General features: G+C 36.7%; 1 protein-coding gene across 1 annotated transcript in view; it reads right to left on the bottom strand.

Moving 5' to 3' along the window:
* The window catches only part of FOXK2 (forkhead box K2), a 69,718-nt gene that overhangs the window by 11,547 nt on the left and 37,226 nt on the right, over positions 1-20,945 (bottom strand). The window contains exons 5-6 of the mRNA XM_059828126.1: positions 3,023-3,217; positions 220-367 (exon numbers count right to left, since the gene is read on the bottom strand). Coding sequence (XP_059684109.1) covers positions 220-367; positions 3,023-3,217 — 343 coding nt within the window. The remainder of the gene's footprint in view (positions 1-219; positions 368-3,022; positions 3,218-20,945) is intronic.

Raw genomic sequence — 20,945 nt, forward strand, 5'->3', positions numbered from 1 at the left:
ATAAACAGATATATAACTGAAAATACATACAGACCCTCCCCCAAAGGGAAGAGAGGTCAAAATAAACCTCACATCTAAATCACAAAAACCTACAAATTGCTTTTTGAAGTCCGTAATGTTAAATTATGACTTAGCACGTGTACTTTAGCAAACAAAATTTCAGAAGCCTTACATTCACTTAAGATGTAATTTATGGGTTTGATTTCAAACAATGTTTACCTTTGGGCTATCTCCACCCGATGCTTCCTTGTCATTTTCTGACTGTGAATTGTCAGCCATTAAATGTAGGTCAGATGGTATTACACGACTCATTTTGTACCCTGAAGAGCCTGCACCACGGGGGCTAGATGGGCAGGAATTTGCAGCACTGTAGAGCATAAAAAGAAGATCCTACTATTTTGTTATACAGTATATCACCACATTATGTCTAATCAAAAAGCTCTTATTGCAGAAAAGCCCACTACCAGAGCTTCTAGACTACAGTTAAGGGTCTGTCAGTATTGCCATTATAAACCCCATCTTCCAAGCCTTTCTAACTCATCCATGGGAATTAAAATCACTGCAGGAAGAAACCTGTCAAATGAAGCTCAGGCTTTCCTCCTCAAAGGAAAAAGGATTAACTGATTTATTAGATTGTATTGTATTTGTGTAAGACTTGCCAACAGAAAAGTCCACTTTAACTACATAAGCAACCACAAATTTTGAGACACTCATTTGAAACAAGAAACACATCTTGCATGAAATTTCTGCCATATGCTTGTATTCAGTCTGCTCAAAAAAGATCATCTCTCCTGTGCAGTAATTTTTGCACATTTGAGAAAACACAGCGAGCAGTGAGGAAAAAAACGTTTTCTTTTTCATTTAAATCTAAACCAACATTATTTTAAGTGTTTACAGATACATGCACATACATACACACACATATATGTGTATAAAAATCATAAACTTATCTATAAATGGGATGCATCAGCACTGACTCATTTAATTTAATGCAGTATTAGACCAACAGAGCAGATACACTGCTACAAAGCAAAACACAGAGCCAAACAAATGAAAGAAGTGGCTCTTGATATATCAACATTTTGCTATCCATCACAGAAAAATTAAGATAAAATTACATGTAATTTCACTGTAACATCTTTCTAATGGTTGTCTCCCTGCCTTGCACAGTCCACAGGAACCACAGCTGCACAAAGCCAGTTTTCTTCTACAATTTCCATTTAGCCAACAGGAAAGAGACAGTCAGTGAGTGATGTCTGTCCCCTTCCCCCAAAAAAAATTTTGGCAGTTCTCTACAAGGACGCATACCTCTCAGCAATTCATACTGTAACTGATTTCAACACAGCCCTCAGAAATTCAAAAGAAGTTAACCAAAAATTAGAATGACAAAGCCTGCTGTGCCTCCAGAACAAGCCTTATCTCCAAAGACAATCTTTAAATTACTTGAATCTATGGTTCAAAACATCGAGTAACAAATAAAACTAAGAATGTTGTTTAGATTTATACAATAAAGCTTTAACAAATTTACATCTGCCAAGTTTTGTTTGTCTGCCTGGCCTCTCAAGTTTTTTGCTACCTCCCTTTTTATGTACAGAAACAAGTCAGGCACTGTAGATTGGGCAATATATAAAAAAAAAAATCCTTGATTAGAGCCAAAACGTGTAACTAATTTATTTTTTTAAATATAGGTCACTGCTGTTCTCTGTTTTCACATATCAACTGACAACATCCCTCTACTGTGCTCACTTTAGCATATATTGACAAAGCGACACATATGGTATAATCAAAGCAAGTTTACAAGTCTTCTACAAAACAGGATGATTTGAAGAGAAACTGTCAAGGCTTTGCTCTCAAAATAGACTCAAAACTGTCGTCTTTTTTTTTAATAAACTATACTCAACAGGTGCATGAAAGCCCTGAAGAGAGTTACAAAATTCATAGTGAGACAAAGACTGTGGTGATACATGTGATATTATCTGAAATATTTATTAACTGTTCTGTCATTTCTTGGGCAAGATATGTTTTCCCTGAATTTTATTAAGAAAGCAAACCTGTTATACAGTCAAGTCTAGATCTCTTTTCTCTCTACTTCGACCATTTATATAGATCTTATTAAACACTACAATATTGAGATCAAGATCTTGGCAAGCATGAAAGAAATCAATTATCTTTACATTCAAATTTCATTAACAAGATCTACATTTTTAAAAATCAAGCATTAACAGTTCTTCACTCATATGAAGATACAGGGAGTGAGAAGGGAAGAAAAAACTTTCAAAAGCACGTATGTGACTGTGAAACACAACTTTCAGTGCCTTTAAATGGAATTTTTGCTCCTGAACTTTTTATGAATGATAAAAATTGTATCTAAACTAATTTTACCAGTTTGTGAGGACAGCTCGCTTAAATTTAATTGAGTTTGGTCCCAAAGAACAAGTCGGACCATGGCTACAATTACCAAATTAAGCAGCGCAGCAAGCAAAAAACCCAGATTAAGCTCCCCTGCAGAAGACTTCCCTACACTGAACTCCGCATCTTGCAGTGTATTTCCTGTTTACTTCCAGCAACGACTAATCAATAACAAATTTTCTGGAGTAGAGATCAGTCTATTTTCCACACTAACGATGACCAAAAAACCTTTTTTCTGATTATAAACTTCAGGGAGACAGTGATTATCAGAATGTTTAAAAATGGTATAAGTTAGACTTATCTCATTTAAAGTGTTGCCATAAGCATGCAAGAGTAAAAAGCAATCTAAATCATCTGGAATGCTCCTTTGGTGTTCCAAGAACGCCAGGCTCCTGAGCAAACTGTTACGCATTTAACATGTCACATTTGAATATTAAAGGCTGTTCATGCAACTATCTTATTAGTTAGCAGAATGGTGTTTTCTGCAAGGCAGGTAATGCTGAGCTTCAGCTAAACTTCTACCGCAAAAGCAAAATACTTAAAATGAATTAAAAAGTTGCCTGAAGCCTGTAACCATACATTGCCCTATATCCAAACTGCAGGGTTTAAATACCTGATAGTTCCTGTGGGAGAAGGCAGAGGGCTGATCAGGTGAGCCATGTTGTCTGGAATGTTTATTGTTAAGGGAGAGATCTGGGGTTGCACAGGCTTCACTGGGGACTCCGGGGCCTCCTGTTTTTCTCTCTTTTCATTGGCCAGAGCTGTGAATGTTATCTTGATGTTTGTGCTGGGAAACCTGAAAGTACAGCTGAAAAATAAAAAACAAAATATGTAAGCCACTTGTTTACAGAATGTAAGATTTTCTGCATAACTTGCACGTATCACCTAATCTTATTTAAAAATGGGAAGTTGAGTTTCTGCGTAACTTGCACATATCACCTGACCTTATTTAAAAATTAAAAGGTATGGTATCTTATGTAATTACCTGTAACCATCTTCATTTTACAGATCATACAGAAAGATCAATGTGACCAGAAAAAGATCCCCTAGTAAGCAATTTTAAAGTTTGGAAAGAAATATAAGCAAATGCAATTCTTTGTAACAAGGGCAGTTTATGTGTTGTCCTTAAATTTCTTGAGGTTCATCCTGATCTTGCAACTACCCCTAAATGAAGTACTATTTTGAAGATAAAAGGCTATTATTTTATGATAAAATGCCAAAGAACAGCTTCGGCAAATGAACATGTATGTCCATGATACCAAAATTAACAATGTGCAATTGCTTAAAAATTTGGAAAATGAAATACAATGAATGCACCTTCGAGTATTTTCCTTTCTACCACTCCATATAAAGCATTTAGAAGTTCATGCAATTAAACAGAACAGGCTATTTATAACTCCTCAGTAAATAAACAGATTGAGCAAACAAAAAACTTCATTTTCTCTCAACAAAAGCATCTATGAAAATACAGTTCAAATAACTTTACTATCTCCTCTTTCTCTCGCTGTTAGACTACACTCAGCACTAAGCTCACAATTATATTTACACACCTCTTCCACATGATGAAAAGGACTTTCCAACAACACAATACCCAGAAACAAACCTTAGAAAATGTTGGGGTTTTTTTAAAGTGATTCTAGGTAGATCTAGTTTTATAAAGAAAGGAAACAACAGCATGCTGGAACAGGCCTACAAAATGTAGCTATGAATGCAAGATACAGACTGTAAACAAAAGTGATCATTTCTCTGGAAAAATATATTAAACATAAAAGTGATGTAAGAATTGGAAGGAACATTCAGCTGTGGGATAGCCTTAAAAACACTAATTCTCATGTGTTTCGTTTTTTCTTTCTGAAAATTAATCTAAGGATGTTCATAGAACAAAGGCAGCATTTGATTTTCACCACGTTTCTTGCCACATGCACCACAGTGATTCTTTTTTCCTACAATACACACCCAAGGATCAGGAAAAAGAAAGAATCGACAATGACCTTCCTTTTCTCTGAGTCTTACTTCTCAGTATGGTCCATGTCCGAATTTAACACACGACCTATTTCTGAAACATGCTCAATGTACTAAATTAGGAACAGAATCTATGCCAAAAAACTGCACATGCATTTCAGTAAGAAAAGTTAAACGGAACCATTTCCGGGTTGGTGTTTTTAGTTTTGGGGTTATTTTTGTGTGTGTGTCTATTCAGTAACAACTCATTTCTTTGCTTTTTCCAAGAGAAAGCATTTTCTGCTTATATTGTTGTAATGACAACTGGAAGAGGTCTCAGCTGTTTTACTAATAAAAATGTTTTCTAAACATTTCAGTTCATCAGCAATAATGACAACACTACTCCTCAAGTGTATGTAAAGAGGGTAGCCAAAGGCATCCTTTTTGCTAAAGATTAAATAAAAATCCCTCTGAGAAGGTGAACAACAACATCTGTTTGACATAGAGACAGGTTTAAATTTTAAGTCACTTATTCTATGAGGCTATTCCATACCTGCAAATTTAACTTAATGCTTTTCAGTCAAACTTATTTCAATTTAAGAAAAACGTGGGAACAACCAGACATCGCTTTAGATGCTCGTTCACCGGCTAGATTTCTTACTGCCTAGTAAAAAACCCCACTACATAATAAGGAACAAACCAGAGTCCTACAGTGGTGGGGTAAGGATGGGGAGCAAGTAGATCTTAACAACTTAGACGCAAGTACCAGAAATACAGAAACACGTAAAATGTATACTCGACTATTCCTCCAATACTCCATGTAAATATACATATTAAAACATCCCCCTTCTTACAGTATTGCACTACCTTAATGCATTTCCTCCCTTGTGGGCATCTTTTGCAAAAAAAGCAGGTGCAGCTTACTCAGCTAAGACTAAAGCACAGATTTCAAAGTATAGCAGAAACATGGTGCTCTTAAATGTCCATCCAGTTTGGGGAAAAGAAAAAAAAAAACCAAACAAAAATCATGCCCAAAACCAGAAGCTTTGACTAGTCAAGGGTACTGTACAGGTTATAAATGTGCCAAACAAACTTGGAACTTATAGTCAGGAACTATATTAAAATGTAAAGGTGTTACTGTTACAGTTTACAACATTTCACGTGCTCAGCTTGAAAGGATGGCGTTATTAAGGAAGACACAACAGACTTACAAATCACTATCTGGTTAGAACGTGCAAACACATGAATATTATCAAAAGACCACATCTGTCAATTGATTCATATTTGTAAACAGAGTTTAACAGAAGCGTATTTTTTTAATAGCTGGAATTCAGCCAAAAAGCAGAATAAAGAGTGTATACTAACCAACGGATTTTCTGAATAAATTGCATTAACGCAAACGTATTACATTTACTTCCAAAATCAAAGTAAGGAACATGTTCCAATTTGATCAGAATCAAGTTGGTTTTGGCATATTCTTTAGTTGTACCATGAGCTAAAGAAAAACCACAGCACACCCACAGGGACAGACCTGATCAAACATTTAGTCTACAGCAAGCTGAATTTGATTTTACTCACTGTTTAAAGTGTTTACAATAGTTTCATGATGTGCTACCACAGTACGGTTGCTATAGAAGAAACTCAACTATACAACCCACTTAAAAAAAAAAAAAACAACCGAAAAAAAAAAAGGAAAGGAAAAAAGTAGTTTTGCAAGCTGTCACTCTATAGCTCATGTACTCAACTAACTACCATTCCTCCTTTATAGGGTGATGCCATTCAGAGTAGGAAGTCAAACAGAGCCACCAAGATTAATCGAACAGATTCCTAAAAAGAAATGCTTACTAAGCATCCATGTTTAAACAGGTAGATACCTGACACTTTTCGTCATGTAAGTGATGAAAACAAATAGCACTATTTAGCTGACATGCCAGCATTGTATTTTATGTATTTCAAACAACTATTCACAGTATCCACACTTCAATAATTTTGTACGTTTATTGATTATGACAAGTACTTGCCTTGTGCTTTCTATAGAGCATCACAAAGGAGGACAGCGTGCAATCTAGGAAACTGCAGCAGAGGTGTCACAACTAAAATGCAACTCATGATCCTAATTATTCTTTTTCTAAAAGTTCATTCTGGGTTGACTATGGGAAAACAGACAAAAAGCATCAAATAATTTCAAACTATTCCCTAGAAAACTCTTACTATCTCTACAGCTCCCAGCGGAACAGACACACGCTGATCTAGGCACTACCTCTTAAGAGTTCAGCAACTTTGTAGGGTGCCAGATAAGTGTCTTGCGGGAAAATGTGCAAAGTCAAGTTTTGTCACATCTGTATTTCTAATATTTTCTCACTTCCCCCAACTGTTCTGTCTGTACTGCAGGGAAAAACTAATTATACACTTGTAATTCTGCCTATATGAAAATACCACCTGATTGAAAATGAGGAATTCCATCCTCTCTCCATCTGGGGAACCAAAACACAGAAGGAGGAGTTTAATTTCCTCCCTGTATGTAAACCCTGCTATGATACTCAGTGCCCCAGTATCCTTTGAATTATTCCATTTTAATTGTCTTTTAAGAACCAGGACAGAAACTGGACAGAAGCTGCCATCCTACCTCCAGATTTTACAATTAAATAGATTATAGGGGTTCAGCACTAATAAGCCCCTAAGTCACGGTAGTTACAACTGTTATAGTTCAATTCTTTTACGTTGACTACGACACGGAACACCAGTTAACTTAAGGATCCCCCTGTATTTTAAACAGATCTAAGAGAATAACAAGGTGAGAGTTTTCAAACTCTTGTCAATTTACTGAGAGCCAAGGAGAGCTTCAACTTTTTTGACATTAAAAGGTAAGACCCATGAAAAAGAACCCAGTCAGCATCTGGGAGATTGCTTTTGTTGGTTTTTGACTCCAGATACTTTAAACACAAGCATGGGCAGCAGCGTAACTCACCTTGAAGAGAAACTGAGGTAATGAACAACACCTGGACCACTAAACAGACCTTTTTTAACTTAGGTTTTCTCTGACAGTACGGCAGGCTAAGATGATGCTATTCATACTTCCTTCTCCTCCCCTATTTTGATCAGTGAACTAACAAAAAAACATGAAAATCACTGTACTGCTAGATATGTCCTCCCTTCCATGGAAGGGAGATTTGAAACTAATCCCTTTTCTAATTCGTCTTACCTACCTACTTATGGTCTTTCCCCATCACTCCAGTAAAAATGATCCTCACAGTCAATTAATTTATTTATACTTCTGGTAGAAGAATATTTCAGTATGAAAGAAGAAGGACCACAATTTCATCTTTTCTCCATTTGCTGCTTCTTTTATTATTGATCTCATCACAATGGATTATTAGGAAATTATTTATAAACTAAACTAGATCTAGCTTTTGTTTTTTAACCAATTTTTAAATAAGCAAGGCTTAAAACATGAGTCTTTACAAAAGCAGCTAGAAATATCATGGAGGTAAAAAAAAGCTCAAAAAGTTGAAGTACAATTACATACAATTTCAGCCTTTGTAAAGTCTGTCTGTTGTGCCTTCATGTTCTGAGAAAAAGGTGCATCTCTGAAGAAAGAGCTGAGCTTGCTTCCCCTCACAGATCAAACTGACACACGCAAAACACCAGGAAACCTGTAAGAAGAGATGCAACTCCATGTCTTGGAGATAGCTGAAAGAAGTAACTTCTGTTAACTTGCAGAAAAGCAACAATTCCCCTACCAAGGAGAAAGTGTCTGCTTCACTCAGCCTACCCTTTTCAAAAGGAAAAATAAGTACATTTTCTAACTACTTCTTCTGAATTTTATACCAAAAAGTTTCTGATTGTTCAACACCAAGAGCAGGCATACTAAATTATTCACATCCAGAATTTATTTTTAACAACTTTGGGCTGTGACTAAGTCAACTGCAAGTCGACAGTGCAGTCCATTTCCAGAATAGAATCATCATCTTTAGACCTAGACAGAACCAACAGAACCAAAACTTATTAAAAAGACAAATTGAACTGAGCTGCTTCAAAGCAGAGTCAAAATTTTAAGATAATCTTAAAAGTACCCAACAGTTAAAAAATCTGGGTTTCCAAACTAATAATGAAGGTAGATATATAAATCCATCCAAATAGTCACAAAATTAAATAGCCACCTGAAAACTCCCAGCACTAAATGATTACTAAAAAAGTATAGGTTATTAGAAAAAAAATTACACAATTCTTTCTTGTAAGCATCTCCTTGGCTCTTTAAACACAAATAACTGTTCAGAAATTTGTTTTACAAAGTCTTTTCTAGGATTACATAAAAAAGTGCTGCTGTAAAATTTACTCATAATAAGAAAAATGCTAAGAGTATAAGAAATTTTATAATGGATACACTGAAAAAGGGTCATCTAGTATACCGTAATAGTGATCAGATTATAATTATATTCTTATTGCCCAAAACAGAGAGAACTTTCTCATTGGGCAATTTTTTTATATAGCTGCCTGTTCATCTACATGAGGTAGGACCTTCTGCTCCTATCAGGAATTTTAGCTTTAACATTACATTTATAAAACTTCCTATATTGTTGGTAATAGAAGAAAGGAGTATCCACTTTTCTTTATCAACTTTAAGAGGAAAAAAAAAAGAAAAATTTACTTCTAAAATTTATATTAAAGAAACATAAAGTCCAACTCCTCTACTAGCTTTTTAAAAAGGAAGTTTTTAATGTTCTTCTGCTTGCAGTTGACCACACCCTGTGCAGCGATGTGAGAAACTAACCCAGCAGGAACACGGCATCACTTCCTACAAGTACATGTACACACACACGCTGTGTTAGGATGGATTCCTCCTCTTCCTCCCTCCCTCCACAGTTTTAAACGAAGTCTTGATTTGGCTAATTTGCATTCAGTTATGTTTGGCCATTACTAGTCAGGACACTTCTAGAGGTTACCCAAAAAGCAACTGCCCTTTAACAAGTGGCAGCTTTTTCCTCTGGGGAGTGAATCATGACCTCATATGTGTTTCCCTTAATTCTCTGCATCCTTTACAATTGATTTCTGTTGACCAAAGATCAATAGTTGCAAAGCATGTCCTCCACAAACAGAACACGAGGGCTCTATAGCAAGCTCAACCTCCAATACCATAAGGCACAAAACACTCTCAGATTTTAAAACAGCAATTAAACTTCTTATTCTGAGCATTGGGCATGCTTTTCAGAAGTATTTGTGGGTTTTTTCAGGTGTGCCATCACTGTCTACACAGTGACATAAAGCAGTATGAAAAAACACCCTAAAGAAAAAGATCACTGATTTATCGATACAGTCAGAGGTCTTAAGATTCAAGCAAAGATCTATGCATTGTCAGAAGTGATGAAATATTGCTGCAGCCTCATGTTAATTCAAGCTGGCCAACAAAACACTTTTACCAAATTCTAAGCAAAGGCTGGAAATATGATCTGGTTGTAAATTAACGGCTCCCCCATAGGAAACCTAGCTTACATACTTCCCCACTCATGTTTTAGCAAGAGCACAGGATGTATGTGAAGTTGTTGGCATTCATTAAAGGAATGGTTCTAATGAACTTTCAGAAGGATCTGGAACAAGCCTGTCTGCGTCAAAAAATGATCCTATGACAACAGAATGTTGATGACGACAACAGGAACATTCCTGAACCACTAGCAGCAAATACAAACTGAGTAATAAAGGCATGTTCTTGTTTCAAATGGTGTTCAATTCTTCTTTCCCACTTCAAAAGCTAACTTCATAAGAAACAATGCATTTTTAACCCTTTGTTCACAACAATTTCTCTAAGGGCATTTAAGAGTTGAGACTGAAAAAGACATGTCCTGAAGTTGTTCAACTACAGCAAATTTTGCTGCAAATGTAAAAGATTCTATCAACAATGTAGAGCTGATCTCACCCCTCCCCTGCATTATTATGCTACAGAAACAAGCATTAACAAAAGCGCTATTACAAATTTTCAAAGGTTCTTGTTTTAGCAGTCAGACATTTCATTTTCTTCATATATCAACCACACAAACATTGGTATTGATCAGCAGCAAAACCATCTAGGTTTTCCTACAGTCATGGAAACATGCTACGGTTAACTAAAAATACATATCTCAAAATCACAAATTCCCACTGCATTCTCCTTTTTTCTTAAAGGGTAAAATATTTAAACCAGCAAGAAGAAAAAAAAAACACCACCAAAACCTAAAAGAAATTCAATACAGTAGCCCTGCACAGGCTGCAGGAACTGAGAAAGAAATTGGCCTGCAGGCAAGAATGTAGGCAGCAGTTACTGTAGAAACCAAGCTCTTCGTTGCTTTTCTCTAAGCAAAAGAAAGACACAAAAGAGCTGGAGAACAGCGATCGATGGGAAGCAGCTTATAAAGCTGCTTGTCACATCTGCTGCAGGAAAACCAGACACTAATTCATTAAAACTGCTCATGTAATGCCTCTGGAATTTGAGGCTCCCCAGCCTGTGAATACAAAAGAAACTCCGCCTATGGAAACACTGCATTTTCGGGTATTTAGCATCTCTGTACACAAAAGCCGTATGCAGAGTCAGGTTGTGTGGTCTCTATCCCTAAATTTCGTTCTAAACTATAAAAACAAATTAAAATTTGTCCAAAAGATCGTGTGCCTCTATCTTTGCCAAATTTCAAATAGCTATTTTGAGTCCCAACAGAGCATACATAACTCTATAATACAAGTTTCCTGTTTAAAAAACAGAAACAAAACACTTGCAACAGGAAAAGTAAAAATCAATCATCATTTCTTCTTCCTTCCAGATAACTGCATTTAACAATGGTTTCCTATTATCAAATATGCAAGCTCAAACTTTCACCACGACAGTACATACCATTCAAAAACCTTTCATGAAGCACATGATTTACATTCATAGCTGAGCTGAAGTAGACAAACCAAAACCACTATATCCTTTATTACCAGGTTAGCTAGTTACAGAGGTGCCTGGCATTTCACCCTCAGTTGTGGGGTACTCAGGGGGGAAGCAAAAGTTCATACAGACACACTGAAGTTGTAGTATTATTATTCAGTGCTGAAGAACAAGCTATCGGCAAACCAAACAAAACTGCTCAGAGCCGAACATACAGCACTTGGCATTTTACTATTCCTTACAATTAAAACAGTAGGGGGAAGTACAGTGAACAAGTGCTGTCATGATGTGTTTTGACGCAAGCATAATCATAAAAAAAGCACTTATGACTCACACATTACTTTAGTAACAAAAGACTTCATTTATTACCTCATCAGAGACTTTCATTCTATTGCGAAATTATGCCAAAACTCCCTAATCATTACCAAAGGAACAGCTACCCACAGAAGCAAGGCTGCACAGGAAAGATTATTCCTGAATCAAGGAAGCAAAGTTTATTTTAGATGGCCTTTTCAAGACAGAACTCTGCTTCCAAGAGCAGAACAGTCCTTTATTTCACACAGAAATCCATGACTAACTCAGGCCATTGATGAGTGACAAAACCTGCTTCCTACCAGCTGTAATTTTGAGTAGACAGCAGTGCTTAATTTCCCCCTTAAATCTGCCTGTCTGGTCTAAGAACAGACTTCTTCCAGACTCTTCTCAAAAAGCTATGGGCATGAATTACACTTCACAATTACCTACCTAAAGATGTTTAATATCCAAGGGCCATTCCATACTTGCTTCACTTTGGTGATACTGCTGCGCATCGCAATGGAAATCAAGGTTTTATATTGCATTCTGAGATCGTTTTTTTAAGCGGCTGTACTCTGCAGAATGTTCAAACCAATTTTCATTTTTCCTTCTATTTGCAAATGCCTAAAACTTTTCTAGTGAAGGTACAGACCCTTTAGAAAGTTTATATGCATGGACTGCTTCACAGCGTACATAAACTTACTTTCCTTAATCACTTGTGTGGGTACTCAAGAACCAATCAAGACTCCAAAGAGTCTGAAAGGCCACAAAGCAAAGAAACTATTTAATCTACAACAAACACATTGTTATTGGAAAATATTCCTCAAGAAGCACTCCTCCTGAGCTATTCTTCTAAGACCATGCCAAGTTCTCAAATCATGGGCTGTTGTAAGGGGCAGCAGGAAAGTGCCGAAGGATAAAAACGAATAAAAATAACAGACATGATTTAACAAGTCAGACAGTCTCGCAAGTGGAAATCTGTCCAGGAATAAAAAAATAGACTAAATAGAAGTCTCCATCAGAATATATGTTAACTATTGTCATTGTATTGATAAAGGAACAACAGTATAGAGAAGGAAAGGGTATAGCACACAAACATGAAGGATGGGATTATTTCTCCAGGCGTAAACCTGTACCTGTGTTAGTCATCTATCTTTATAGTGAGTGAAAATGAACAGACATTTAACGGTGTACATCCCATAGAAGGGAAAAGCCTAAACTGGTTTGGAGAAATCAGATCTAAGGATGCCTTTTTTTCATTGATTTAAAGGGAGCCTAGGTGCAGACACACACATACACTCTCACTCTCTCACTCACACACACACCGCCCCCAATATTAAGCAAAATGAAACCCAATCCAAACAACATCTAATAAAGTAACGAAAAATATAAGCCAAGATTCCTGAAGCGTAGGTACCAACCAGGCTCTTAGCAATAAAAGCTTGATCTTGGGGATGGTTTCATGGGATACAGCTATGTAACAGCTCAGCACTGCCAAATGAGGCAGGCTCTTCCCTGCTTCTTGCACCAGTTCTGGTCCCAGCCACATGATTACTCCGCTTACCTGCTACCAGGAGCCACTCGTTGTCTCCAGCTGATTTACTAACCCAGCAGAAAACTCCTCCAGCCAAAACGCAGAAATTTGCTGATATTTTAGTAAGTTTAAGGCATCTCACAGTCTAATCTCTTTTCAAAAAGGTAAAGTAAAACCATCATGACACCTTAATTTAAAAGCTGTATTGTACTTACTACATAAAAAAAGTTTTATTACGCAACTGTTCTAACCATTCTCTTTGCAAGGTTGAAATTTGAACTAATACAGAAAAATAAGCTTCCAAAAGTTACTAGTCTTAAAAGGAAGTGCAGAACTCCGTTTGTAAACAAGAGTGCATGTTCAATGCTTTTCAACAGAATAAAGTTTGGTTAACTTGGGACCTTTTAGCTTGACCAAGAAAGTCAGTATTTTGACTGCAGATACGGTTAACAGAATTGATTATGACCACTTAACTCAAGCATTCCTTGCAAAATTTCTACTGCTCTAAAGATCTACATGTACTAGAACTTCACTAGGAATAAAACTTGTCAGAGTACAGCAATTATGTATTATGTATTAGTAAATAACTAAGGCATTTCTATGTTCCCATATATACTACTTTGAAGGTCTCGACTATAATTCAATAAACATACTTCTCTGCATTTCTGTACCATCTTTCACTAGAAAACACTGAAATATTGCACACACATCAGCATAACACAGTGTTCTCTGCTCTCCTAGGCACACCAAAGTTTAGGGATAGTAGATTCACAGGAACAGTGTATGAAAAGAAAGCCTGGAGCGCTGGCAAAAGCAGAACCAATAGTCCTCAAAAACAGGGAGAGGAGAGGCAAGTCGGAAAGGGAGAGAACCAGGGTGTTTGCACTGCAGACAAAGTAAGCCACTTCAAAACCCAAGGAATTAGTTCTAAAAGGCAAGGCATAGCTCTTGATAAAAAGTGCTAGAAAAGAGCACTGAAATTTCATCATCCCCCCTGCCTCCGCCCATGAAGTATTATCCCCATTTTTAAAAACAGATTAAACAGATTTGTGACTTGGCCAAGTTATTTTGGCAAGCGTGCAACAGAGCTGGGAACAGAACATATTTTTCCCCAACACCCAATCTTTGTTTAAACCACTGGATCATCCCTTAAGTCCTCCTTCTCCTACAACCACTTGAAGAGGCAGAACACCAGGTGAAACACACATCTTCAGTAAAAGGGAGATTATTTAATTAAAAAGACTGGAGTATTTCAATCAGAGTTTACTGCATGGCAGAAGCTGCTTAAGGAGCAAAAAAGGAGCTGCTATGAAGCCTACATGGTAAAAAGTAAAACATGTACATGTATCTTAAGCAATGTATCACGTCCTCCCAAACAGAGCTAAAGGCATTTTCACTTCACTAGTCCCTTACCATTACACCATGAAATCTGCACATTAAATGCATGCATTCTAATTAAAATCTATAGAGTTATATACTGAAGAATTTAAAGATGTTAAGCTACACAGACCTCATTTCCTGTCTATCTATTAGAAGCAGGATTTTTTCTTCCATTATCAAACAGAAAAAACTAAAATAGTGTTTCAAGTATTTTAAAAACAAAAATAAAGCAGAAAAAGCTAAAATTTATATCCTAAAAATTGAAAAATATCTGGGGAGAAAGGACTCCTCATTTGCTTTCCTTTACATCAGCTTTAGTAACAAACAAGAGTTCCTCATTCAAGATGACGAATGGTTGCCAAGCTACTAAAACTGTTACCCATCCCTCTCTGTTACTTGCACCAGTGCAGAACCATCTGCAAATGTCCCACAACACACAGCTGGAGGTGCTGAAAAGTAACAGTAAGTCCTACCCGCCTGCAATATTGAAGGGCTTACTTTTATTTTGTTTATCTATGTTATATCTGCTATTTTTAATTAATCATACTCCTACACCGCCCCATACCAATTTAATGAAATTGCAAAAACTTTCACTGGCCAAAAAAGCCAAATTACTAATTTTTTTTGCAATAACCAAACTGTTTTGGACAGGGAAATATATGGCAAGTAGTATCTTCACTTTCCTTTTTATTCCTTGTCCTATTTAAATAAAAAGCACTGCTGTACACTATTCAACTTTTTACTTTAACTGCATTCCTACAGACAGGCGGCAGAGTTCACAGTAACTGGATCAATCCCATACAACAAAGAATACTCTATGGGAGGGTAACGACAAAAAGCATGTATTTCGGTTGTGTAAACCAAACCCAATCTGAGGTTTTCTGACACTAAAACAACCATGTCTTGAGAGTGGTTTCTTTTGGTTTAGCTTCAAATTCCAGACCTTTTTTTATTATTATTCTGTGATTTAGCTTTTCCAGACCATTACGTTTTCTAAAAACAGAACATCAAAATGGAAAAAACTGGTCCCAGTACCTAACGCGCTATTTCACTGTACATCACTCTGCTTTAAACTCTGGCCCTTCTTTAAGATACGCTGGAGCCAAACCAACTTTGCAGGTAGTAACTGACACAATATTAGTTAAAGTCTTCCAGAATAAAAATTAATGTTGAGTCCAGTCATCTCTTTCTCTTATGCAGCCAAATTGATACAGTTAAGTTTATAAAATGCTTTGAAATGCTGAAAAAAGCAAGCTGCAATCAACTCCAAAAAGGTTCTTGTACAGCTACACACAGGACCATTCTGCTGAACTGCTCAAACAATTAAACTTCCCTCCATGAGCAGAAATTTGCAAAGCTTTCCTAGAGACAGAGAGATATATATAGATATAAAAAAAGCAATGTGTCTTACTTTCACCCCCCTCAAAAGGAAAAGCGACGTTTGTTCAAGTCAGGCTGCCCCCAGCTTATCAACTGAGGTTCATTCTTCCCTGAATGGGGCTCTCAAAATTGTCACGTAAAAACCCCTCCAAATTATCAATTAAAAACTCCCCACCTTCCCCTCCCCACATATCTATCTGCTGGACCTTCCCTGTATCAGAAGACCATTTGCTGTTACTATTTAATTTCTGTCATGCACAAATATTGGCTGCTGTAAAATCAAATTTCTGTAGCGAAATTTGAATGTAGGATTGCATATTCAAGAACAATTCCATCAGTCATGTGATCTCTTCAAAATTCCACTGCAGAATTCACTTGTATAGCAAAGCTGAAAAGATGCGAGTTCCACACATACACTACTGCATAAAAAAAGAACTGCAAACACTGATTTTCACAGTACTTAAATTAACATGTTTCTATTTAGACTTGAAAACCAACCAATATTTTCAAGATTCAGATTTTCAGAAAGATGTATTATGTTGAAATGAAATGTTAATCCCTAGCTGCAGAAAGCGTTTCCTAATTTCCATATATGTGTAAGGCATTATACTATACTTCCTTCAATAACGACAAAAAACTTTTATGCTGAGAATATATACTTTTAAAATCCATACGTTAGTACAGGAAGCACCATAAAAAACCGTAGCATTTACCATAATATCCAAGGTAGCCTTTAAGTTAAAGTTATCATCAATACAGAAGTAGTAACAAATACTACTACATATTTGGAGCCCATTTCCCTCATTTTTAACTCATACAATCTGTATAAAACTACGGTTGTTAACATCCTTCCCCCAAAAAAAGAAAGAATAAAGGTTTTTTTCCCCCACGTATTACAAGTTTTTCATCAAATGTTAACTTTAATGCCTAAGTTTGTCATGGTTTTTAGAAAGAGTCACTAGATATTTTTAAACTACGACTCCTTTAATCATCATCAGGAATCACATCATGAAAACCTTAAGAGTACTAATTAGTTCAGTGACAAAATTATATCTTACAATCAGTTTCGCTCGCTCTCCTGAGAAAACAACAGTCAGTGTATACAGAAGTGTCACAAGAATCAGTGACTTTTCCATAAGAACTGTAAAGACAATGAGACAAGACACCATCACCTGATGCAGCAACCTAGAAATACGGTATGAAACCTTTAAACTCTTCGTCACTGGTCAAAAAACAAAACACAAAGCTTGACAGAGACTACCATAAACTAGTTGTCAGATATCTATGTTTGAAGATATTTCTGTGGTGAAGTGCAAAATGAGGACCATCAATCATATGAACATTTTGGAAACTACTAAAAATAGCACAAGGACAGTTTTGTTGCTTTTCCAGTCCAACTTCATTGTCCACAGGGGTGACCTTTTACTTTTTTTTTCTTTCTTCTTCTGAGGCACGCGGATAGCATCTTTGACTATGAACTTACACTCCTTGCAGAAGCATTGTCCAGAAACATTATGTAGCTCTTCTGCCTGTGGAGGAGGAGGCCAGGGACTTCTTTGCTAAGTGTAGGGCTTGTTAGGCCCCTCAGTGAGCTGATTCAACTCACTAATGCAGCACCAACTAACCCAGCAAACCAAAATTTTTAAGAGGAAAATAGTATTCTCCAGAACTAGTGAAAGAACCAGCTAACAAGGGCCTTGGTGGTGCTCAAGCCAGTGTAAGGGGGCAGCTGGACCCAGGATCAAGAATTAGAAAGAATGACCAAAACCTGTCAAGAGCAGAGAACCTTTAGATAGGCTCAAATGCTGATAAAACTGCTATGTAAGATACTGTAAGACACTTTATCAATCTTATTAATTTCTTCCCATCTTGTAATGGAAAAAACTGCACTTCTGACTGGACAGAAATCTAATCCTGAGGCTGCCTCTCTCCTTCTCTTCCAAAAGATTGCTTTTCAGGCCTACCAGTAAACTAATCCGGCTCGCGCACACAATGTGAACACCAGAGCTAACACACGGGACAGAACAGGATGGCTCTTTCAGCTCTAACTCCCAATTAGCTTGTTTTAACTAACCTTGAAACCAAAGGGCTAGTTACAGTTTTTCTTCATGGCCTGAATCTTAGATACAGGTATGCTTAAAATAATGAGATGAAAGTGCTGTTCATGTTGTAATAAAAATGTACTACTGTATAAATCTAATGTGAAGATTAAAAAAAAAAAATCCCTTTTAAAAACAGGAACAATGAGAAAGATACTTTCAATTACTGCAAATGCTTGAAAAATAAAGTTTACCTATATACTTAACATGAGACGCGAAAGCCTTCTGTAACAGTGTATCCTTTAACTCAATGCATTGTCTCAGGTAAAAAGGGAATTTAAGAGAATATTCTACATAAAGAAGTATGCAATGTCAAACATGTTATCTACAGCACACACAAATAATTAGAAGTGATACATTCCGAAAAACTCACCAAGTCTAATTCTGTGTCAAGCCTGACCCCATCAGAGAGGCAATACTCTCAAAAATGTTATAAAACGTACTGCAAAGATGCAATAAATTTGCATGTACATTAAAGTTTTATTTACTGTTGCTCCCCAGAACTCCCCAGACTGTCAGTCTGGGTCAGTGCTCACTCAGATGTTTCGTACCAAAATCCATAGCACAAAGTTGCTGCAACTGAAGAGTCACAAGCAGTCTGTGAACTTGAGCTGTGATGAAAAATGGTTTTAAAGATCAGAACAGGCCTATGGAATGTATGCTTAACACCGTTTATCTAACCAAAGATGACAAGGGATGAAGGAAAAAACCTGCCATTTCACAGATGTTAAACATAATGGTAAAAAATTTACACAAAGAAGAGGTATTGCAGCTAACTAGTGAATATAGACCAAGTCCCAAAAGATTAAGTATAAGGTAATTTTATCTCTCAAGTTGAAAATAATCAGACTAGTCTCCACAGTTTCAATGACACTGCCACATGAGATACCAAGGACCGCATCCTGAAAGAACTAGCACAAAATGGGGAAGGGGGGGGTGGTAATCACAGCAGAAAGTTTTAGAAATACAGAATCAACAACAACAGTAGAAAAGACGGAGAAAAAAAAAAGAAACAAAAGGCTCAGTGCTTGACACTGACAGAGGGGAAAAAAACCTCTCAAAAATAAACAGCTTGGAACACAAACTAAATAATTCATGGCCTACGCTGAAGAGGGGGCATGTGCTGGTCATATGTTCAGCGTATGTTATTGGCACCATTCACCAGCATGTTCCATGTTGTAATAGCTTAAACATTTAAATTTGAAATGCACTGCCTTCAGGGACGACATGATCTGGGCAGCCCTGACGAAACACACACCACTCAAAATGAATACATGCTAATTTTGGCTTGCAGGTTATTTCTCCATACTCCAAACAATGCTTTGCTTGGCACTAATTCATTTGAAGAGCTTATATTAAATATAACCAGTGGTAGTGTGAAGCAACTTTTAAAACCAGTAGACTCAGTTTATGTAAGAGTATATAAAATGACTATTGTAGTATCTGTGATTCTTAGAGGCAACTTTCTGCTTGGATCCATGCTACGGATTACTCGTGCATACATTTAAACTTCAGAACAGCAACACTCCTTGAAGTTGTGCACAACTTCTCCACGCACTCACAGTCTCAAACATAGCAATATATAACATGATGCAGCCCGCTGCCCAGATGACAACTAAATGCAATAGCATAGTTATAAGACTCCAAAACATAGGGGAAAAAACCCGAAGTCAGTTGGAGTTTCAACATGCAACTTCAAACACCTGCCTTCTGTAACAGCCAGCTCTGCCTCCCCACTCTACAGTCATTTCCATTTCTGTGAAAGTTATACCAAGAAAGTTGCTTCTAGTGCTGACATAGAGATCATTTAAGAAAGGATCACCCTTCACTACTGTATGCTAATTTCTGACCGTATCAACCCTTTCTGCATTCAAACCTGTGGCTATGATTATATCTATTTGCTTCCTTTTAAATACCCATCCTGTAGTATTTTAATTTTAAATCCCCTAGGGCGATTTCTCTTTCCTTTGTATTTTTGTATTAAATCATTACTTACCTGCACAAGTCAAATCCCATCTCCATTTAGAACATCTTTAAGAGGGTTATTCTAATGACTTAAAGATGGTGTGAACCATCACAATGCAAGTATCTAAGGTCCTTTTGGATTTAAAAATAAAAGTCTCCTTCACTCAGCGAAGAACTTTATCAGCCCAACTTCTCAACCTCTCTGTTTCAGACACTGTCAGTATGTTCTCAGTCAGCAATTTATTTACCACAAAATGTCCCTATAAAAACATAGGGCAGTCATATATATTCCCTTCTTTAAATCTCTTGAGGAAAGTTTGAACAAGCAGCTACCACAAAGACAAAACAGTCATAAGTAGGACAAAATTGCATTAGTGCAACACATCCAGTAACCAACACTTCCTTAATCAGAGCCCAGGGATCTCCAAGTTGAAATGCAATGTCACTGCAACAGGCACCCAACCCCCCTGGTACTTACCTATATTTATCTGAAAGAAATTAACCCTAAACTGCTCAGACCTTCAGGATAAGAAATATCACTGGACAAACAGGAAAACCACCTAACCCTACTAATATCAAATGTTGTTGCAAAAAGAAAAAGTTGAAGACACAATAGTTTACCTTGGAGATAAAGGATGTAAACACATTCCAGTACAAGAATGGAATCAGAGTAAGTAAAATTACCAACAGTACATCCTGCCTTCTCAAGTTCCCCCCCGTCAAAAAAAAGAGAGACTTGGGCAACGCATTTCTACATTGCCATCCCCACGTTCATTTCCACAACTGCAGGGTTTTTTTCTTAATTTCAAAAAACTGTAGAAAAGCGTAATTTTTTACAACCAACATTTCTGATTAAACTACCAAATTTGATTCCTCAGAATCATCTTCCTCAGTCTCTTCTCCTTGTCCATGACTCTTATTTCTCCAAGTAGTCAAAAATCACACCCTCTCACATTATGATTATTTTGTATTCTATATAACCACGATTTTCAGATGAAGTTTGATTATTTTATGGCACACTTCTCAGCTACATTCCAGCTAACACAAAGAA

Source organism: Gavia stellata, chromosome 22, assembly GCF_030936135.1.
Source record: "Gavia stellata isolate bGavSte3 chromosome 22, bGavSte3.hap2, whole genome shotgun sequence".
NCBI lineage: Eukaryota > Metazoa > Chordata > Aves > Gaviiformes > Gaviidae > Gavia > Gavia stellata.